Raw genomic sequence first — 24,293 nt, 5'->3', positions numbered from 1 at the left:
GAAGTTTAAACATTAACATTTTTTATTTTTAAAAGTTCTAGTTTTCCAAAAAAATATTGAACTATGAAAAGATGAATCCAAATATGAAATCATAAATCATCTCCACTCATCACCCAATAAAATAGAAGGAAAAGGAATGTTGTACAGTAATTTTCACTGGATTTCAATTGTCATTCAACAATCCAATTTATCAGGTTCAAATCGTTGAATATCACTTTAAATTCCCAGCAATTATTGACTATTTCTTTTTAACAATCAGAAAAATCTATTATGAACATACCTACAGTATGAACATTGTGCTGATCTGAATCGATCTATGATAATAATAGGAATTGAAAGAATAGAAAATGTCATGCCATTCCAAGTGAAACTGATGTCTGTGTATTAGAACTGCTGAGTGGATAATGTGAGCCACAAATGGCGACCATGTGCTCTCCTAAAATTTAAAAATTGTAGATTCCTGTTATGTGTTGTAACACGTGCTCTGAACATATTGTATTTAGGAATATGAACGCTCGAAGAGCTAGAATAATAAGAAGAACCGTTTCTCAAAACTATTGAGAATGCATTTGAATAGCCTACCTAGCTAGACAGACGCTGGGGTCATTATTCTTTTCAAAATAGTTTGAGACAAAATCATTCTTTCCTAGAAACGTAACAGTATTCAAATGTCAGTCACAGACACGTTTACAATAGAAACCACATGGCCCACTGTGCTTTGTGTCAACCCTTGTATATATCTATAGCATAAGTTGATGGCAGGTGAATGAAGATTGTGAATAGCGATATAGATATATAGTTAGGAGAGAAGTAAATATAGATATGTAATTTTCAATGTAACCACGTGGTCAGCATATGCTACAATTTTACCACGTGGTCAGCACATGGATATTATTGAAGCAATTATTTGATGATCAGTTATTTGAATGGTGATCACATAAAACGATAAACATGATATATGAGTAGATGTATTTATAAATTAGGTCATGAAGTAGATTAGGCTATATGTATAAAGTATTCAACAAATAATGTTGTACAATAAATTATAATTTAATAATTATTATAAGCTAATTAAGTTAGTTGAATCCGAATTCATAGGCTAAGGACAAATTTGTAAATAGAATAAATTAGGTGTATTTGATTGAAACATGTTGACAATGAGTATAAGAAACCTGCTTAATTAATTAAGTAGTAATTGATTGGTATCTTATTAATTTGATCTATTCAACTCGATTGTAATGATGTACTGTATGACATTGTATTTTGTTCATTTCATGTATTTATTATTGAAGTATTTGCCATATCAGATTTATAAGATTGATTACTGTATTAATCAAATCAATGCATTCAATTGTCAGTATCCAAACTTTAGAGTTTAAATATTGATAAAATGTATGATATCATTTGTTTTAATAATGAAGGGGAGCCATAGTTTAAAATGATATAACATAATAAACATTATAGTAAATTTAAATTGATATTTGAATTCAATTTGTAAGCAGAATATTAGCTGATGAGTTTGAGTGTAGGCGGAGCTAGAGGGCGAAGGGTGATGAGGGGTGGAAAATCGTGGTTCTAGTATATAAACAGGCAGACCATGCCTTGCAAGTTAGTTGCAGTGAGTGGCATTTGAGTGGCAGTTAGTGGCAGTTAGTGGCAGTTGAGTTGCTGTTAGTTGCTGTGAGTCTCTTGGATTTTGGACAGTGTTCAGTGTAGGAGTGAGTTTTTGGTTTCAGACTTCAATTATCCTATAGGGAATTGACTGAGCCAGGTAAAGATTGTATTTAGAATTTTCAATTTTTCTCATTTCAAATCCACACCACCCCACCCTAAAAAGCCCAAATAACTATATCAAATTACATAGCATCAAAGTAAACAGCAAATTTAATTATTTAGCTCTTCTAAATACAAATCTGTAGATACAGTTTTAATTAACTTCTTGAAGCTTACAGTTGAAATTTTCTTCTAAGCACAAATAATAGTTTCTTAAAGCAAGGCTCCCCTAATCATATTCATTCTTTAAAATTTATAAATTCTCTTATTTTTGACTATAATCATATTTTTTACTAGAGTTGTTCAATACTTTGATTTTATATCTTATTGTTCAAGTAACCTGATAAAAGTAATAAGAACTGTTTGTTAAATTTTGTTGTTTAAAATTAAACTTGAACTGTTGTACTTTCAAAAACTTAATCATCTTGTATTTATATCTAATCATTACTATATTTTTGATCAATTTTTTATAAATTCATATAAATTTAAAGTTCAATAATAAATTCATAATTAACCTTTGTTTTGCCTTCCACTTTATACATTCCCTTACACACGACCCTAATCCATCTATCTTTATCTTTTTCTTCAATACTATTATTAGTTCAGTGAGTGAAATATAAGTATCCACACAGTGAGTGAAGTTACAGTAAAGTAACTAATTTTATCAATTCAAATCAATTCAATTTTATTAGTTTAATTTTATCAATTCATAGTAATTGATTGGCGCCGGGCAAAATACCGTATAGAGTGAGGGAGTTCGAAACCCACTCTAAACAAAAACTGACAGTGGAAAGGTGGGGCGAGAAAACCGACGTGGGGCCAGATTCTGAGTTGATCTGCTGAAGTGTATCAAGTGGAAGTGCATAATAGTGAATTGGTATACATAATCATCTTCATTTGTGTGAAATTCTTATTGAGTGTGCTACAGAAGTGTGATAATTATTATTATTAGTATTGCCAGGTGGGAAAGTTATCCGTTTAAATTCTTCAAATTCTCAGTGTTTAACCTATTCACTTGATTATTCTGTATGTGAATTTTTGAATTCGTATTTGGTGCGCTCAACTATATGTAGATTTTTATATTGGTTATAGGAAAGTTGATATTAGTAGAATTGGGTATAGAAGTAGAGAATTGGAAGCTCTGAGTATAGTGTCATTCATATCTTTTGTATATTGTTTTATCCAGTCAAGCATCATAGAAATCTAATTTTGAATTTTTTATTTGTGGGTGTAGTTTATTGAACAGTATTTTAATCTTCTGTATGAACATTATTTGGGTCATGTATGAGCTTCGTGATAGGTAGGATTAGTAATAGGATCGAAGTATAGGTTACCTATGTCAGGATATTTTCTTAGAAATAGGGTTGTGAACACACTTCAATCAGACACAATGGCAACAAATGAGAGCACCACAACAAATTTCGAAAGCAGTGAGGGCAGCACAGACAACACCATCGAGACCAGTGAAAGTCACGAGCAATATTCACCGGAGATGTTACCGAATTCTGACGCATTAAATCAACCTGGTGACTCTCACGACGACCAAGAACAAATTCCGAGTGAAAAAAGCTGTAAAGTAGGACTATCAGGGAAAGAAATGGACAAGATTTTCAACTTATTAACAAGTATGAGGGAAGATATGGGTGCCAGTTTCGAAGAAAGCCGGACAAGTATGAGCAAGCAATTTGAAGAAAACAGTAAGAAATTGGAAGAGAATAAGAAAGAAATGAACGAAAAGTTAGAAAAGTTAAGTAGCAATGTAGAACAGCTGGAGAGAAGATACGAGAAGAAAATGGAGGAAAAAACTAAAGAGATTTGTGATGAGATAGCAATAAAAATAACAGCAGTTGAGAAAAACGTCGAGAGAATAGATAAGAGACTTTCAACAGAGATCGCATCAGTGAGAAAGGAGCTATCAGAGAAATCAGGTGGAATGGATAATGCAGCCTTTAAAAGATTTGAGGAGCAGCTCGCGGAATTTTACAGAGAGAAGGAAAGGATGAAAACGGAATTCGAGAAGGCCAGGACACAACTGATTATCGTCAACACCAGCTGTAGAGGATTGGATAAAGTGCCAAAATTTGAGAAATATCTGGAGAATCCTATGCAATTTTTGATTAAGTTGAAAGAATATTTGCGGCGTAGTGGAAAAATTAACTGGAGTGAGCAATCAAGCATCATTGAAAAGTCATTCGATAGTCAACACTCAGCATGGTGGATGATTATTCAGGCTAGCATTGACTCTCTTGAACAATTTGAGGAGCGTTTCACTAATAAATTCTGGAGCCAACTCATTCAAGATTCAGTGCGAGAGAGATTAAGAACCGGAAAATTTATTAGAGGGAGGAAATTAAACGCAAGTGAGTACTTCATAAAGCAGATGCTTATAGCAAGGAATTTGACACCGGCACTCTCGGATGAAGAAATTATAATGAAACTAGTTAAACATTATGGAACTGGACTAGAAACAGCTAGATTCAATAGGAATGTTAAGACAGTGCCCGAGATGGAAAAACTATTGGAAGAATGGAGCTTGCAAAACATCGATGTTGAGAAGAATGAATTAAGGGAGAAGCAACAACAAAAAGAAAAGAATGTATGGGTACAAAGAGAAGAGAGAAAAAGTCCGCAAATGAAAAGAAGAGAGCAGGAGATTGGTAACGGACAGCAGCGTCGGGACAACAATCTGACTTTCAACGGCGATAAGGGAAGAGGAGATTTCATTCGAGATGGAAAATGGAATAGCGACCAGAATGCTAATTGGCAGAACACCAATTCGTCACCAAATGTGAATTGGAGGAGGAGAGACGTGAATCAGCCACAGCCACGCAGTCAGCAGAGTCCAGCAGGAGAGAAAGAAGAAAAACAATGCCAACGATTTGAAGAAAGGAATCCGCAAATAAAGAGAACAGGATATGGAGACGATAATTTCGGATCAAGGGGTAGATCAATCAATCGTGAGAACTACTCGCATGGAAGTAATGCTAATGATAATGAAGCGAACACCTGTTCACGGAGTGCAAACTGGAATAGAAGAGAACGAAATGACTACCGAGGAAGAGGATCGTTTTCAGATGATAACTGGAGAAGAGGTGAACAATGAGATGGAAAATATGGACCGACGTGACAATCCCCAAGACTAATTATAAAATGGAGCAATTTTCTAGTTGAGAAAGTATGTAAATAATATTATATAATAAGTGCATTAGTGTGAATCGATAGTATTAAAGAAATCATAATAATGAGGAAATGGACAGTAGCCTGTGAACAATTAATAAACAATGAAGGGAGGACAACAAATGACTCACAAGAAGGACAGAATGGAAGTGTAAGGGCTAGCGTAGAAAGAGAAAGTGGTAACACCTGCGAAATGAGCGAGCGGCATGAGAAGGAGTGAGATGGAGAATGTATTGTTCACAGAGTAAACAAGCCAGTAAGCATTGTGCGGAATTCACACAAGGGGTGGATTGAGTAGCCTTATTGTGTGAAGGATGCACTATGCTGAAAAACTTAACTGTAAATATTTATAGCCTATAGTATTGATTGTACAGTACAGTATGATAAGGAAAGATAGAAACGGGAGATGAATGGAGCAGCTGACTAAGTTGACATTATCAGATTACGAGAGTCACTAGGCTAACGGCCAGTCAGAATTCCACGTAACATGCAGCATCCAATGATCTGGTTGTACAGCGATGGAGAACTACAGTGATCTTCAAACTTCTAGACCGTCCATATGAACTCATGTTGTGGTGTCTGAAGTTTGAGAACATTAATTTCATCACGTAGGTTACTCTTAATAACCATCCTTTTAGTGTTAATATCGCAAAGACTAAACTCATGTTTCATTTAGTATTTGCTCTTGAGAGGGGGGTTTTGAGCCACAAATGGCGACCATGTGCTCTCCTAAAATTTAAAAATTGTAGATTCCTGTTATGTGTTGTAACACGTGCTCTGAACATATTGTATTTAGGAATATGAACGCTCGAAGAGCTAGAATAATAAGAAGAACCGTTTCTCAAAACTATTGAGAATGCATTTGAATAGCCTACCTAGCTAGACAGACGCTGGGGTCATTATTCTTTTCAAAATAGTTTGAGACAAAATCATTCTTTCCTAGAAACGTAACAGTATTCAAATGTCAGTCACAGACACGTTTACTATAGTAACCACATGGCCCACTGTGCTTTGTGTCAACCCTTGTATATATCTATAGCATAAGTTGATGGCAGGTGAATGAAGATTGTGAATAGCGATATAGATATATAGTTAGGAGAGAAGTAAATATAGATATGTAATTTTCAATGTAACCACGTGGTCAGCATATGCTACAATTTTACCACGTGGTCAGCACATGGATATTATTGAAGCAATTATTTGATGATCAGTTATTTGAATGGTGATCACATAAAACGATAAACATGATATATGAGTAGATGTATTTATAAATTAGGTCATGAAGTAGATTAGGCTATATGTATAAAGTATTCAACAAATAATGTTGTACAATAAATTATAATTTAATAATTATTATAAGCTAATTAAGTTAGTTGAATCCGAATTCATAGGCTAAGGACAAATTTGTAAATAGAATAAATTAGGTGTATTTGATTGAAACATGTTGACAATGAGTATAAGAAACCTGCTTAATTAATTAAGTAGTAATTGATTGGTATCTTATTAATTTGATTTATTCAACTCGATTGTAATGATGTACTGTATGACATTGTATTTTGTTCATTTCATGTATTTATTATTGAAGTATTTGCCATATCAGATTTATAAGATTGATTACTGTATTAATCAAATCAATGCATTCAATTGTCAGTATCCAAACTTTAGAGTTTAAATATTGATAAAATGTATGATATCATTTGTTTTAATAATGAAGGGGAGCCATAGTTTAAAATGATATAACATAATAAACATTATAGTAAATTTAAATTGATATTTGAATTCAATTTGTAAGCAGAATATTAGCTGATGAGTTTGAGTGTAGGCGGAGCTAGAGGGCGAAGGGTGATGAGGGGTGGAAAATCGTGGTTCTAGTATATAAACAGGCAGACCATGCCTTGCAAGTTAGTTGCAGTGAGTGGCATTTGAGTGGCAGTTAGTGGCAGTTAGTGGCAGTTGAGTTGCTGTTAGTTGCTGTGAGTCTCTTGGATTTTGGACAGTGTTCAGTGTAGGAGTGAGTTTTTGGTTTCAGACTTCAATTATCCTATAGGGAATTGACTGAGCCAGGTAAAGATTGTATTTAGAATTTTCAATTTTTCTCATTTCAAATCCACACCACCCCACCCTAAAAAGCCCAAATAACTATATCAAATTACATAGCATCAAAGTAAACAGCAAATTTAATTATTTAGCTCTTCTAAATACAAATCTGTAGATACAGTTTTAATTAACTTCTTGAAGCTTACAGTTGAAATTTTCTTCTAAGCACAAATAATAGTTTCTTAAAGCAAGGCTCCCCTAATCATATTCATTCTTTAAAATTTATAAATTCTCTTATTTTTGACTATAATCATATTTTTTACTAGAGTTGTTCAATACTTTGATTTTATATCTTATTGTTCAAGTAACCTGATAAAAGTAATAAGAACTGTTTGTTAAATTTTGTTGTTTAAAATTAAACTTGAACTGTTGTACTTTCAAAAACTTAATCATCTTGTATTTATATCTAATCATTACTATATTTTTGATCAATTTTTTATAAATTCATATAAATTTAAAGTTCAATAATAAATTCATAATTAACCTTTGTTTTGCCTTTCACTTTATACATTCCCTTACACACGACCCTGATCTATCTATCTTTATCTTTTTCTTCAATACTATTATTAGTTCAGTGAGTGAAATATAAGTATCCACACAGTGAGTGAAGTTACAGTAAAGTAGCTAATTTTATCAATTCAAATCAATTCAATTTTATTAGTTTAATTTTATCAATTCATAGTAATTGATTGGCGCCGGGCAAAATACCGTATAGAGTGAGGGAGTTCGAAACCCACTCTAAACAAAAACCGACAGTGGAAAGAGTTCAAATGCATACTGAAAAAGTCATGAATAGTTCAGACCAGCCTGGCGACTTTGATGCTTTTGAAACCGGAATCATGTTTTATTTTTATTAAATAATGATACAGAATAAAAACCATGTATAATAGTACAAAGCAGTTCGATACTTTGTATCATGTGTAAGATTAACATAATCATGGCTTGTCGATTTTAGTCGCTGAGCTAAATCCTCATTCCTCAGTCGTAGAACTATGGACCAAGCATGAGCATTTGCTTATGAATTCTGTTGAATCAAACATAATGTTATTCAAGAAGTTGTGCTGAACCTGTTAGAATTCATAGGAACGGTAAAAAATCAATTTTACAAAAATCGATGTACATGAACTGGATTAAGAAGATCAATACGATAATGTGTTCTATCACAATTTAATCACAGAAATGTTTAAGTGAGAACGTTGGGCACAAACCTTCTGCCATTAGGAGACAAATAAATTCATGAAAAGCTTGATAGCTTGAATAGTGATCTGATATTTGTTATATGTTTTTAGTCCAAGACATAATAAGTCTCAGACTAATTTTTAATGTTTCTTCAAATGGCAGGAAAACTTTGGTTTTTCAAAGTTATCTTACTACCTTATTTTGGGGTATTTTCAGAAATCAAGATAAATATCCTACCAAATTTCCTACACGAATACAGTGTAAGTTGTATTATAATAGCTACAGTACATACTTTCTGTATAGTACAGTACCTGTTCGTTTTTATTGTATAATTAATTATATGATAATAGAAAAGCTCTATCAAAAACAGCCATAGCTTCCTTGTTTTCAGAAGTTTTCGAAAACGGGACTTACACTTTAAAGAATTTTGGGTCGCTGAATCCAAATCCGAAATCAGAATCTTTCCATCTTCATTTTCAAGAAAGATAGTTTCTGAGAAAAAGTGGTGACTGGAGAGACGTAGAATCACCATGTGAAAGCGGCGATTTGTCCGCTAGTATCTCGATCCAAACCGGTTTCTGCTTGCCACGAGGGGAAAAGACATGACAAAAGGAAGTTCCTGGCTCGGGGTCACCATGTGAAAGACACGATTTGACTCAATGTACTTCGACAAAAAAACGTGAACACTGTTCAGTGTTCAAGTTGCATGCCTCCTATCGTGTGAAAGTAGCCTTACCACCAACCAGTTGTGGTAAGTGACCGCTATGAGCGCTGCCTCTAGTTCCTACAGAGCTATTTTTGAACTATCGTCCACCAAGGAACTGTTCTTTGAAGGAGTCGTTCTCGAGCCGAGTCATCGTTCACTCAGTTCACAGTGCAAAGTCGGTCCCACTTCCTGCAACGTATCGTGTCGTTTCCTGCTCCAAGTTAGATTCATGTCGATTCACTACAAGATTAATCTGCTACAAGTGTTTTACTACTGTGATACCGCTTCAATATCAACCTGAGACTTATTATTGTTGAGTATAATTCATGAAGACAGTATAGAACTAAGCAAGCTGTGATCCCGCCTAGTAGTGAGATTCCCGCCTTTGTATGAAAGACTTTGTTTTTACACCGCCTTTTTGTATTGAACTTGATTTATGTGTTTGAGTAAATCATTCAATCAACTTATTGTTGGTCTGGTCCTCCGATTATTAATAAAAGTGTATTTCATTTCAATCCATGTTCACTCAGTCCAACCTGGCTCTACCAGTAGAAGCTACTAAGTAATTTGTTATTGCGCCCACCTCAGTGGCCGTAACAAAAACCCTGGTCCTCCAAGCCACAATAGAAGTGAACCAAGAGACTTAGGGATAAATGTAAAAAGATTGTGAGTATAAAAATTATGCATTAAGTTGAAAAAGTTTGAGGTTGGATATCGATTTGAACAACAAATATCGACTATCAAATGAACCTGCTATTGACATCATTAGAGTATTGATTGTGACTATCGAATGAACTTTCTATTGACATTGTCAATTGTCAGTACATCGACATAACCTATACATTTCACTTCTGTTGATCTTGAAATGATGTCTACAATGTTTATCGAGTTTATCACTGCAAATTAGTGATTAAAATAAAGAAAACCGCTAAAATTGTCTGTGTACCTGCAATTAAAATGCAAAACTATTGGAAAGGGACTCATTATAGCAGGTTATTACAATTAATATCTTTGTAAGAAAAAATGGCAGACTTTCCGTTGCTGAATAAATTGAAAAGACTCAATCTCTCAATCTCTGCACTTGCTAGTAGATACGAATTTGAGGTCCTCATGAAGTTATGTGAATTATACCTAGATCATAACAAAGATTTCAAAAAAACTATGTGATGATTTTGATCAAGTAAATGTTGATGATGTACCCTTGGATCAAATTGCTGAATCACACACTTCGAAAGGAGTTTCATAATGTTTTTTATCAAATAAAATTAAAAGAGACTGAAAATAGCTGAGCTAATGCTGAAAACAAGACTTCAAATTTCATAAAACCTCAGATCTCCATACATTCTCTGGTGATAGGTGATATGAATCAATGGAGTGCCTTCAAAAGTGTATTTGAGGCAGCTGTTCACAACTGTAAAGATTTTTCTGATGATGAAAAATATTATCTACATGTTCCCTACCTACGTGGCGATGCCTTGTGTTTGGTACGGAATTTTGCTGATACAAATGATTCTCACCAGAACGCCTACAAAAGTTTGCATGAGAGATATAATAATAAACGCTATCAAGCCTATGCACTTTTCAGTAAGATTATACCAACTTCCAACCTAGAGGCAATCTAATGGAGGTACTAAAGAACTACACGATTGACTTAAGTTCTGCTAAGCAATCCTTATTCAGTTTGAGATTGAATCACGCTGATTTTCTGATAACAATGATCTGTTTACAGAAACTGGCCAGCACAGTGAGGGCTAAGTTTGAAAATTCCTTAGGTGCCGATGACTTACCTGCATTTGACAATCTCATGAAATTTATTTCCAACCAGGAAAAATCTCTGGTAGTAACCGCAATCAATGAGGTGAGTGATCAATTTTTCATGCAAGCCAGTTGCATCCCACCACCCGCAATGCATTTCAAGGATGAAGCTGAACTGCACCTGACCAAACCAACATTCTCTGCAGTTCAATCTGGGAAAAATCTTAATAACCTCTGCGTTCTGTGCAACATTCCGCACCAGCTATACAAGTGTGAGCGTTTCCAGACTGAGCCTATCAAGAAAAGATTCGAAACTGTAGAACAACACAGAAGGTGTTTTGCCTGTCTTGGGTCTCATATCAAGGCAAATTGCAGCTCTTTGTCATCATGTTGCTTTTGTAAGTCTATTCATCATCACTCCTTATTTTGTAACAGCAATAGTGACGGCCCGCAATCTTTTCTAGCAACTGAACGCCACACCATGGCAGCCCGACTACCGGTATATGGCCTTAAGAGAAAACACCGTTCGTCATGTGCCCTCATCTGTCTTTAAACCACCATCGGCCCCACCTCACACTATTTAATCGCCACCACCGCGAGTGAGTAATGCCTGTTACACAATTTCCAGCAGCTCTACCAACGTGATTGCTAAGTAATTTGTTATTGCGCCCACCTCGGTGGCCGGTGGCCGTAACATCAACAAGATGATATGAGTTGAAATATCAATTTGCAGTTTCCACCATTTATTTTCTCTTAGAACTCTGTATCGAAATCATCTATTACATGCCACCTTCTCATTTTGAAAAATGAAATTGGATTCATATGAGGGTTAAAGATATTGAAGTGACGGAAGGCTGATATTTGCAGAGTAATTTTTCATTTCAAATAGAATTCCCAGTGGAACCCAAAGTTAGTAGACAGAAGGTTGGTCACTCATCTATAGTATTTTAGTTGAAATGCAATTGGAGTGGGGGAACTGCAGCCGTGACGTAGGCTGTAGTACAGAGTAGGCAAAATATCGCATTCTTGAAAATCATACGGTGACCTATAGTCAAGTTATATAACACAAACATTTTCTGACATGCAAGCTTTCTGTTTCTGCCTTACAATAATTATCAAAACATTTAAATAATACAAGCATTTTTCCATATAAAAGCAAAAACCCCCACCTCCTAACTTTCCTTTTCAAATCCTCAAGGTTTCTTCATCTTCTAGGTCGTGTTTATATTTTGTAGTTTGGCTATACATCAGCTTGTGAAATTCGGGGATGAGATATTTTGGTTCTCGTAGAACATGTGCTCAATACCAGCATGTGTTCAGTGCATTATTCATATGAACGAAATTTATCGGAATCGGTTTATCGGTTTATTGCAATGCATTAATTTTTCAATATTTTTCATGCGTTAATCTGGAATTATAATAGTATAACGTTGTCTACTAACGCTTTTCCAGCTTATTAACTTTTTCGTGTCACGTTTTTAGATTCTTGAAAAACTTTCAACTTCATTTTATTCATACAAGTTGAATGAACTTGGAATATTTAACAACATCATTAGAATCGGTGATTCATTCGCTAAAGTATGGAACATTTTCAAGTTTTAGGTCAATCTTGAGGGCAATAAACAACGATTTATTTGAAGATACAGTGAATAAACTGTATGCTCAGTGTGGTTACTCAATCACATTTTTACTACACGTGACGTCATGCTGGCGTTCCCCCCTCCACTTCGAATCTCACACCTGTGAGTGATCAACCTTCTGTCTACTAACGTTGAGTGAAACCTACTGACAAATTATTCTTGTAAGAGAATTACTCAGATGTTTTCATCATCTCTGTATAAATAAAAAAAATAGTGTGACACACTCACACAACTTTCCTTGCCATTATGAAAATTTATCACCTGACACTAGTGTTCACGCGCATCTCAAGTCTTCTATTCAAAGATCTAAGCCAGCTGGTGACAGGACAATAATGCTGGATACACACGAAGTCTGCTATCTCTTCATAGTGAATGATTTAATCAACAGTTGCCAACAGTTTGCAATTGAAATAATAACATTTTCTCGAATTTTGAGCTTATTTTAAATTTTAGGTTAAAATGTTACTGTTATTAATTGTAGGGATTTTTATGCTCCCTGTTTAGATATACTGGACAAACTTCAATATTTAGGACTAATTGGTTTGATAGCAACAAACTTTTCTCATTTGCCAAAAATTTGTTTATGTGGACATGACCAGTTTTGATGTTATATCTTTCAATTGTATTTCTATATTTGATTGTAATTCCGAAAATTATATTTGTGCATATAGAGTATTAATTATTTCATATAGCATACCAATAAATGTCAGTGCTCCTTATAAATGCCTTCCCTGTGAATACCTGGTCCAACTGTTGCCTGACTGGAAATATGCAGGAAAGGAAAAAGAGCTTTAGAAATGTTCTGGATAATTCAACAGCAGTCACAATCTCTTATTGGTAAAATTTATTTTCCATTCAATCACATTTATTTATATTTATGAGATATCTTCTTATGCTATATTCTCTCTATGACCATATTTATACTGGCATTGAGACTAGCTTTTTACGGCCACTATTTCCACTAGTTTGAATAATGGTCATCTATACTATAATAGAGGGAAGAACTGGCTTATACATGTACGGGATAGGACAATTGTTTGACTCATCATCACGTCTGAACTACTGGACTGATTAATTTGAAATTTTGCATATAGATTCTTAATTAACAGTGGATGGTTATAGGCTTATTTTCAATTCTTCAAGATTCACATCAAGTTTTCAGTTTGTCAAGTTCTTAACCTGACCCTTGCAGGGTTATCTGCTAGTGATGAGTAATTAATGCATAACTTATCAGTTCTGAATAAAAAGTCCAGATATTGTCCAGCCACAGAATCATCGACGAATGAGATAGCATTTTCGATTGTTACACCATTATCAATCTCTGTTAAACTTAAACTTAAAGTACAGATTAGCTAACATCTATACTAGCATCCAATTCAATCATCACTCAAGCATGACATCCCAAGCATCAGCTGGATGCTTTCAGCCAAACAGAGCCCTTCTCTTTGACCCTAGTCACATGCAATCCAGTATTTTATGCTAGCAGTCTCTTCAGGCTGATAAGTCCTCGTGTGCCTGAGTGCCACTCCTTGCCTGTCTTGTACATCCTTGCACTGATTGAGGGGTCGCCAAATTTTGCCTTTCGGGCGACTGGCCACCCTTGAACATTCGTTTCTGGAGTTTCACTCATCTCTGGTCTCCTGGAATTTTTCTTTTTGCCACTCCGAGACTTTGCAGGGTCGATCACTTCATCTCTCTCAAGAAGTTTTGCCTGAATGGCCGCCCTTCTTTGGGCAATGGTGAAGTTTGGACTCTCCATGCGCAAACTGCTTGGTTGCTCTATTGCATCTTCAGGAATTCCTGCAGATTATCGCTTGACTGGACTTCTAAGAAGCTCATCCTCCATTTCCAGTTGGAATGGCGTGATTGAGCTTGAATCATCCATGTTGTGATCAGTGGAAGCCTTCTCAATGTTGGTAGCCTCTACATAAGAGTGCAAAGGAACCTCCTGTGTTCCTGAAGCACTCATTTCAGATTGAGGAACTTGCCCTGATGGGGCAGATCCTGATGGGTTTGAAGGCAAGGCAACTTCTGGAGTTGCCTTGGCGCTTGGTTGATTCATGTGGCTCACACGAACAGCTTGGGAAGTGGAGTCCACCTTGACAGAGCCCACATGTTCAGGCAAGGCTGTATACTACAGGCACCATGAGAAACACCATATAAAATCACCACCCATCAGCACGGTTCACATCACACCTTGGGTTGGCCTAAGAAGAATATGGCCAGGAAAGGCAGACAGATAAAAAAAGAAAGAACGAATTGCACACAGCTGAGTCAATGGGAAAGTGTCATTCCAGCAATGAAAACTTCAAAAGCATATTAGGATGGAGAAGAAGGGTTTTGGAAGAAGGGCTTTGGAAAGAGGGTCCCTTCCAGTCGCCTTCTACGACAAGCAGGGATACTGTGATTGTATTATGGTTTTCAACAAGTTCTTGAGTCTAAAGTTCAATTCAAAGCTCCCTCAGGCCACACCACAGGGGGCGCAGGGGGCGAGCACCGCTATTGGTGGAGGTAGTAACCTATCTTGGTGAACATCTGCGATTGGCCTATCTAAGTATCAGTGGCCAGTCTAAGTATCAATATACTGCTGCTCTCTACTTTTAATTTTAGTCTATAGTAATGGTGTATCAACCGAAACAGGTATCTCGTTTTTCAATAAGTCTGTGGTTGGACAATATCCAGTCTTTCTATTCGATATGGACGATTAACACAATGTCACCTCCAGAACTACAAGAAATCATACCTAAGTGATCATTGAAAATGGATCTTGGTTGTGTGGCAGCTAAGTTCTTCAAACGGTTGTATTGTTCTTTAGTCACCATGCCATCTCTGTCAGCATCCATGATTAGGAATACAGCTGTAAAAAATGTTTGATCAAACTATACATCATTAAATAAAAAGATACATTATCAATAATATTCCAAAAAAAATGGCAAAGAAACGGCTGTTGAAAGTTTGGCCTACTGTTTGTTAAGTGTAATTCACTTGAAACTGTCACACGTTGTCACTACGTATCACAGTTTTTGTCACAGTCCAGTCGAGCCCCACACACACACACACACACACACACACACACACACACACACACATCGATTTTTGTCCCTATGATATTTTTCCGTCCTTATGAATTCTAGCAGATGACAGACATCATTTTGGAGTTACATCCTTCTAGCAGAACACAGCCTATCAGCTGACATTTGTTCAACATGCTATTTCCATTGTTGGTGATATGTATTGCAACTCTCTCATTCATGAAGAATCTCTGTATGTAGGGAGCTTCCTTCAAGAAAGCGCTTTAGGGAGCTTCCTCCATCTATAGTCAGGTCCACGTTATAATGGCAGTGTTTGATCAACATTGGTATTGCTATCATTCAACAATAGCGCTATCTCTTTCTCGCTTTGCTCTGTTGCCATATCGTCTTTTAACAATGTGAAATCTAAAAACAAAATACTTTATCTGAATAATTATGAAATAAATTATTGAAAAATATAATTTCTCTCCTAATGAAATATCAATGATTATTTTAAATGAGAATGAACAGTTACTATTAATTATACATTAATAAACCTATATCAGCTATTGTCTATAAAAGGCGTTGACAAGATAGAGGTTTGGCAACGTTGTTCTCCTATCTTTCTCCAAAGCCATTATAACGTGAACCTCATGTAGAATATTAGAATAATATAAATATCAAGATTGAGTATTTAACGTGTGTAATCTTCATCAAGTAATTCCAAATCAACAAACTATATAATGTTATAACTAATTTATATCGTATGTGTTTTGCATAACATCTGGTATGCTACCTCACTACAGAGAATCTGAATCGATGTTTTTGTACCACGAGAACAATACTTTTCCTTTATGCCATTTCAAAGTCACAGAGGCAAAGCTAAAGGATGTGTACTGTAAGCTACTTGGATTAAGTGTGATTAGATATAATTTGACTTGCCCATTCGACGTGAACTTGGTTTAGCCGTTGATGTTGACACTCTTGCTCGTTTTCGTGATGGTTCCTCCTGGGCTGGAGGAGATCTCCGTTGTTGTGACCACTGTTGTGGTGGCAGTGAACTCGGTTGTTGTTGTTGTTGTGATAGATAAGACTGTTGTGGTTGTTGTGACCACCCTTGTTGTTGTTGTGACCACCCTTGTTGTTGTGGTGGATACGACTGCTGTGGTTGTTGTGACCACCCTTGTTGTTGTTGTGGATAAGACTGCTGTTGTTGTTGCTGCTGTTGTTGCTGCTGTTGCCACTGTACTTGTGTTGGTGGATACCACGGTTGTGGTGGTGGATACAACGGTTGTTGTGGTGCATATAACTGTTGATGTTGTGGTGGATATGACTGTTGATGTTGTGGTGGATATGACTGTTGATGCTCTGGTGACCTCAGTCGTTGTGGTGACCTCGGTTTTGGTGATGATGACGATCCTTGTGCTGCTGTTGTCTCCCACGGATTCATTTGTGGAGAGGATGGAGATGCAAAGTATTCTCCATAATCTATTGGAGAGTCAGGAGGTGAATAATATGCACACTGAATACCCTGTAATCAAATAAGCTTGTCTCAATAATCTTCTTTTATCAATTCAATGATGCACAATCATGTTTTCAAAATTATTTGATGGAGAATCAAAAGGCGCAGCCCCAAAAACTGTTCCTCCCCGGAATTTTGATTCATTAAAATAGTCCACAAAATAAATTATGTCACCTCCACTTTATAAAAGTTTGTCTAATTTTCTGACCAAACACTTGAAAAAATGAATTTTGAATTTAAAAAGTTTGAAATCTGATTATAATTATGAAGGAAGGAATAATTGACTTATACATGTATGGGATAGGAAATACATCATCGATGCATTAATTACACTTATTAACTAAGATTAAATTTACAATTTCACTTTTAATGTGATTTTTTGTTTGAAAATAGTTTTCTTGATTTCAAACTTCATAAAATAGAAACTCAGGAAGTGAAAATGCAAATTTTTAGTGAGAAAACATGAAGAACCCAATATATTATAACCTGTAAACTTGAGGGTTGATAGGAAATGGCATTGGGTAATACGGCAAGGCAGAACATCCAAAAGGATTCCTCTCTTTCGATAAAAACCATAAGAATGAATAAATAAATCAACTAATATGATGAATCAATGCTCCTCAATCAAGGCTTCAAGGAATCAAGCCTTCTCAATTTACTGAGCATGAATCAAATTCGAATCCGAATTCAAATTCATTTATTTATTGAGTCATTTAGAATTACACAAATTTCAGAGAAGTATCACAGGCTTACGCCCGAAACACGGTAAGTCACAAAAATGACGAAATTAATTAATGTTCACGAACAGAGAACTTGAAAAACTTAAAACTTTAACTTTGTTGTAGTTCAGGCACTGTGTTACTTGTAAATATTTGAAAAAAACACTTTTGTTGGAGTATTGAGGAATGCATTTTACTCCTGAAGAAGCTGCTCATCAGAGCTCCTCTTCAAGAGTGAAATGCATTCCTAAATACTCCAAGAATGTAAGTGTTTTTTTAATATTTACAAGTAACACAGTGTCTGTACTACAACAGAGTTATTATATAGTATTTCGTCATGGAAAGCAACATCAATAAAAACTCTAATAATTGAGTACTTGACGAAATTTAATAACCAATTAAATACTTCACATATATATCTTTTATTCAAAAAAATTAATTAGTATTCCAAGATTTTCCAACTTACAACCAATAGACCGCTGAAGAGCAATAGTTTGACCGGAATCATAATTATTAATTCTCCAACTGCAAAACAGAAAGACTAGTATGATAACAGCTATATTATCTAAGGTATCTTGAAAAGGTTTTGAAATAGTATAGTTTCAGGAAATTCAACTGCTATGAATTGAATGAATATTCTTTGATCTTGCAGATAAAGAAATGTATATGTATATATTCATTATTATTATATCAATATACAGAGTGAGTCATATGTATGGGAAGGGAACCCTTCAATAAATTGAAGACTGTTGTAGATATGATATTGTTACTTTCAGGATAAGTTATTGGTCAAATACTCTTCCTTTTGACATACAACTGAATTTCAACCCCTCATAAGGGGGTGACTTAGGGGTTGCAACTAGAATATTCTAAATGTGGGTATCCATTGTGTGGTCACCAGGACAAAACAGTAATGATAGACAGTTGTCGACAGTAATCGTCTTGAGTTTACGAAAATCGGCTAGTAATTTGTAATAAGGAATATAGGGTGTTTGGACATGGCTTGAGTTAACAGTGAAATTTGCAACGTAAATGCCCTATACCATGGGATATTTCTCACGCTATCTTTTCTCTTGGTTCAACTTCCAATTGGCCCTATTATAAAAACTATATGGTAATATAGTTGAGAAGCCTAAAGAAAAAGAAAATAGTGACTCACCCTTATCCCTTAAGGCAACACTTGACAAAGAAACTTCAGCAATTACTGACAATATTGTAGTACTGCCACCACAGTAACTGTATCGACTATCCTCCATACGTTGTCTATTTCATATTCCTATGAGACTTCTATTTCGTTCTCTAGCCTCAACCAATCGCAGCAACACACGACAGATTCAAATTGCATAAATTAAAAATTGCTCATTCAATCGCAGTATTACACGACATATCAAATGGGATGATGACAAACTGGGCTGACGACAAACTGAGCTACCGCCAAAGCTGCACGCCGACAAACTGGGCTGCATTTCTTAGAGTGCAAGTTTGGCGGTCCATGCAACGACAAACCTGCACTCCTCAGATTCTGTTACCAGGCGACAAATTTGCACGCCGTCAAACTGGGCTGCATTCATCAGAGTGCAAGTTTGGTGGAGCATACAACGACAAACTGGGCTGGAAAACCAGCCAAGTTTGTCGTCTGCCTTCTTTGTCGCCAGCCCAGTTTGCCGCGGTCCCAGGACAATGAAAAACTGTGCCATGCAAGTTTGGCGGTGCATACAACGACAAACTTGCACTCCACAGATTTTATCACCCGGCGACAAAGTTGCACTCCAACAAACTGGGCTGCATTCCTTAGAGTGCAAGTTTGGCGGCGCATGCAACAACAAACTGGCACTCCTCAGATTTTGTCATCAGGTGATAAAGTTGCATGCCGTCAAACTTGGCTGCATTCCTTAGAGTCAATTTCAGAAAATTCCTGATGTCAATTTCAAATTATAATAATTTTTTCATACTCCTGCACTCTCAACTTACAAGTAACAAGACATTCACTGGTAAAGGCAAATTTACACAATGCCAGTCGGCTTGCCAGTTGAGGTAGCCAGTCACTGAATGCCAACAACTGGCACTGTGTAAACGGCTCACGCCAGTAACTGAAGCAGGCAGCAAGCCAAGGACGCGCCAGCGAATATTTTTGTTTTACTGGCGCGCCAGCTTCCTCCGCTACCGTGTAACCTCAGTGGCACCAGCCGACAGGCACTGTGTAAACAGCAACAGTCGCTCAACTTGTTCCAGTAGCCACGTGTAGAGAGAGTACCCGCTTAAAGCTGGCATGCAAGTAGCTGCTTGCCAGTCAATATCCAAACTGGCATGCCAGCCACTGGCATCGTGTAAATCAGCCTTTACTGTCAACAAATGAGCTATTCGAAGAAATATACAAATATTCTAGCTGACTAAGGCCCAAATGCAAGTATACTCGGTTTAAACCAAGATACCTAGAATAGAAGGTACTGGCCACGCGCATCTCGATCTTTCAATGATCAGAGTCAGATGATTGGTGTGACGTCATTGTTGCTCTCAATAAATCGATTCTTCCTATCTTTTCAATGTCAAATTGAGCAACTTTGTAAGAATTTTTCTAAAAAATTAAACAACTTTCAAGTTCCATCAACATCTTATACGATTAAAACAATATTATTTATCTTCAATTTTTCTAGAAATTTAATACTTCAGGACGGCTGGATCTTTCAGAATGATCGATTCTGTAAGAGCCTGCACGTCGAATACCTGTTGCTCTCTTATTGAAAATTAACATGCTTTCCCTGGCTCTTTTGTAATTCAATTACTCAATGCTAATGAATTTGATGAATCGATCATTGAATAAGGAATTAAAAACGAGAAAACATTGATTGTACCATAATATTATTTCTCTCACAATCCTTTATCTTGTCTGTGTACTGTATATTATAATATGTAGAATCAATAGAACATCTTGCTCAACCCCTTAGGAGGAGGATCACTTTTTTCAGAAAAATTATGGCTTTCACATACTTGATCAGGAAATAGTTTTCTGGTTGAATCTCTTCAATTGGAAACTACAACAAAATATAAGGGTGAATATGATACATTAAAGCATGCATACCGTATGGGGAATTCTCAATAATTGAGAGCTGTATTGAATACTTGCTCTGGTATTGTGAAACACATAATTCACATTTATTATTTATGAGAGGAATTCTTGAATAATACTACTTGTTCTCTTATTGTAAAACTCTCATTCTTTATTATTTATTTGTGAAGAGGAAAATCAACTCTTCATGATCCAATAATTATGTATTTTTCCCTTCTTGTGTATCGTAGTTGAGAAGTTGATATTGTGGTAATTATTCATATTAAATGAAATTCACTTTTCTTAGACAATTTCCTAGTCTTTTCCATTCAATTACCTATTCAATAAAAATGAATCATCAATTGAAAAGTATAGGCTACATATGAATATGAATTCATACTATAAGTATCTTACTAATAAAATTTATAATTCTATAAGACAAGTGATTGGTTGAATGCCTGTTTGAAAGACTACGAAAGGATGACAACCTCTTCAACCAACTCGGAGGGCATTTCTATTCTAGAAATTAAACTCTCATGCACTCAAAACACTATAATGTGTCGTAAACTCCAATTCCTTTCAATCTCCACATTATTTCCCTATAATCAGAGAGAATAGTTTGGGCATATTTTGAGATATTTTTTTCAAATTGCAATTTATTCAGTTAAAAATGCATTCATGATGTGAGTGTTATACTATCACCCCATACTCTCTCTTGTTCCATGATGTCGGTGAGACTTGAAAGTTATGTACTTTTGTAGAAAAAGACTTACAAAGTTGCTCGAGAAAAAAAAGAAGATAAATATTGTATATGACCGTAACACACAACTATCATCAGGTTAAAGTATGTGGATATGTGTATATCATTTTTCCCCTGCATTTTTAAGAGTGCACTCCTAAAGAATTAAAGATGTTGAAACGGCAAGATGTTCTACTGATTCTATATAATATACAGTAGGCTAAACAGACAAAACATCAAGGATTTTGAGAAAAATTATATTATACTTCAATTAATGTTTTCATATTTTTAATTTCTTATTCAATGATCGATTCATCAGATCCATTAGCATTGAGTAATGGAATTACAAAAGAGCCAGGGAAAGCATGTTAATTTTCAATAAGAGAGCAACAGGTATTCGATGTGCAGGCTCTTACAAAATCGATCATTTAGAAAGATCCAGCCGTCCAAGAGTATTGAATTCCTAGGAAAATTGAAGATAAATATTGTATAAATCGTAGGGAATGTCGATGAGACTTGAAATTTACGTACTTTTTGAGAAAAAAACTTACAAAGTTGCTCAAGTTAACATTGAAAAGATAGGAAGACTAGACTTTTAGAGCATCAATAACGCCACACCGTCCAGCTGGTTTGGATTTGTTACTGCGCATCTTTTCGTGGCTACTATCTTGTATTCTAGGTACATTGGTTTGAACGGATAAAATAATGTCAGGTGTTCGTTTAAACCCCATATGAAACACATTGTGATTAATGCAACCATATCTACAATTAAACACTTGTCAGCTGTGCTGAAAAAGAAGTTCTATTTTTATGGCTCTAAATTTTGTAAAATTACGTGAAAATATTTCAATTGATAGTGATTTGAGTGTGATATTTTTGTTTTCTATCCAGTTTCTCAACCTTCAAAATACAAAACTCTTAGTTTCTTGAATTTGAGTGTAAAAGGACTAAATTTCAGAAAAGTGGAATCATAACCTCATTTCGGACTTTTAAAATAATATTATCCAAATTTGGTAGAGAAATAGTACAAGGAGTATCCTTAGTTTTTCTCTCCCAATCAGTGCTTTATTGTAAAAATAATAATAATAATAATAAATAAACGTGGCTTTTAGCCCTAAATGATGAATCACAACAAATGTCTTTTCACCTTTCAACGACTTTGGCTTTGAGTAAGAAGTAAGAACTCGCTGACGCTCGTTCAGTAATCAGCTGTGGGTAACGTTGTACAAAAACGTTTCATTTGTCTGTTCTAATTTGCATCCTACAATTTTTGTGCAATTGACTATACTGATTTTCTATAAATAAGTATTCAAGTAACCCTGACAGAATACCTTATTATTCTACTGTTATTAAAAAGATTAGATTAGACTTGAACCTATTCACAGAATGGCACAAAAGTCACTGATGGTCAGTTGGTTAGAAGATGAAAACAATTACTGCAATTCATAGTACAATCGCTTCCCGGTGGTTTGGAACCCACCTAAAACTTTAGGTATACAGTTCATCTCTATATTGATATATTCATCTCTCATTATCATTCACCTCATTAACCACGCACAAGCCAAGAGCTAATGTCAGCATCACCTTCAGCAGAAAAAAAATAAATAAAAAGTCTGCTGTGGCGCACTCACACAGCTTTCCTTGCTGTTATGAAAATTGATCACCTGTCGGTAGTGTTCACGCGTATCTCAAGTCTACTATTAGGAGATTTGAGCCAGCTGGTGACAGGACAATAGCTCTGGAGACACACGAGGTCTGCTATCCCTTCATAGTGAATGATTTAATAGAATCAACAGTTTGCAATTATTATTGAATAATCACATTTTCTCGAACTTCGAGCTTTTTTTCAATTTTAGGCGGAAATGTTACTGAACATTAAATGTAGAGATTTTCATTCTCAACCTTTTCCACTTGGAATTTTTTGTTTGAATTGTATCTGAAGTCTGACACAATTGGGAATCTAAAATCAAACTTTGCATAGATGGGGCGGTGCTACTGACATTTTTACAGATAGGAGACATGTGGCAGTTGAAAGAGCTTATCAATGACTATATCAGGTATAAATTTGATCAAAAGTGTTGGAGCGGTTTTCGAGAAAATCGTGAAAAACCCAGTTTTTGACATCATTTTTGCCATTTCAGCCACCATCTTGAATCTCATTTGATTGAAATTGTTCGTGTCGGATCCTTATATTGTAAGGACCTTGAGTTCCGAATTTCAAGTCATTCCGTTTATTGGGAGGCGAGATATCGTGTACACACACACACACACACACACACACACACACACACACACACACACACACACACACACACACACACACACACACACACACACACACACACACACACATAAAGACCTATACCCCCAATAACTACTTTTTTGGACTCAGGGGACCTTGAAACGTATAGAAATTTAGAAACTGGGGTACCTTAATTTTTTCGGGAAGCAATACTTTCCTTACCTATAGTAATAGGGCAAGGAAAGTAAAAATTACAGTCCGAGTCCTGTAGCTTTGCCTATCGGCGGAGGGCCACGTTGCTTTTGAAAAGATACAAAAGAGAATCTGTTGCTTATGAAAAGATACTTTTTCAAAAATGCTCCATGTTTTTAAACGGCTAGTATTGTAGTCTAGTGGCTCTCTGCCAATAGGCAAAGATACAGGGGACCCGGACTGTACCTATGCTAACAGATTTATAATACATCTTGCTGCATTCTATATCTATTACATGAGTTGGTCCTTCTTGAAGACGATCCAGGTTGACGAATTTGATTCGCGATTATTAAAATGAATGTTCTCCAAAAGAATGAAAACAGTCCCAAAATTCCAGGGTTGGTGGGTGTGAAGCCGCCCTTTGGCGTATCAGAAAATAACAGATTCAGCACCCCAGAATACATAGAATCGACAAGATAAATTACTTCGGTGCTG

General features: G+C 35.7%; 1 protein-coding gene across 1 annotated transcript in view; it reads right to left on the bottom strand.

Moving 5' to 3' along the window:
• Positions 1-18,895, bottom strand: part of LOC111046237 (nuclear transcription factor Y subunit beta-like) — a 34,024-nt gene extending 15,129 nt beyond the window's left edge. The window contains exons 1-5 of the mRNA XM_039439363.1: positions 18,739-18,895; positions 18,046-18,104; positions 16,281-16,869; positions 15,071-15,184; positions 13,025-13,088 (exon numbers count right to left, since the gene is read on the bottom strand). Coding sequence (XP_039295297.1) covers positions 13,025-13,088; positions 15,071-15,184; positions 16,281-16,869; positions 18,046-18,104; positions 18,739-18,835 — 923 coding nt within the window. The 5' untranslated portion in view covers positions 18,836-18,895. The remainder of the gene's footprint in view (positions 1-13,024; positions 13,089-15,070; positions 15,185-16,280; positions 16,870-18,045; positions 18,105-18,738) is intronic.
• Between the last annotated feature and the right edge of the window lie 5,398 nt (positions 18,896-24,293).

This window comes from Nilaparvata lugens, chromosome 12 (assembly GCF_014356525.2).
Source record: "Nilaparvata lugens isolate BPH chromosome 12, ASM1435652v1, whole genome shotgun sequence".
Lineage (NCBI taxonomy): Eukaryota > Metazoa > Arthropoda > Insecta > Hemiptera > Delphacidae > Nilaparvata > Nilaparvata lugens.
This window is presented reverse-complemented; position numbering and strand designations above follow the sequence as displayed.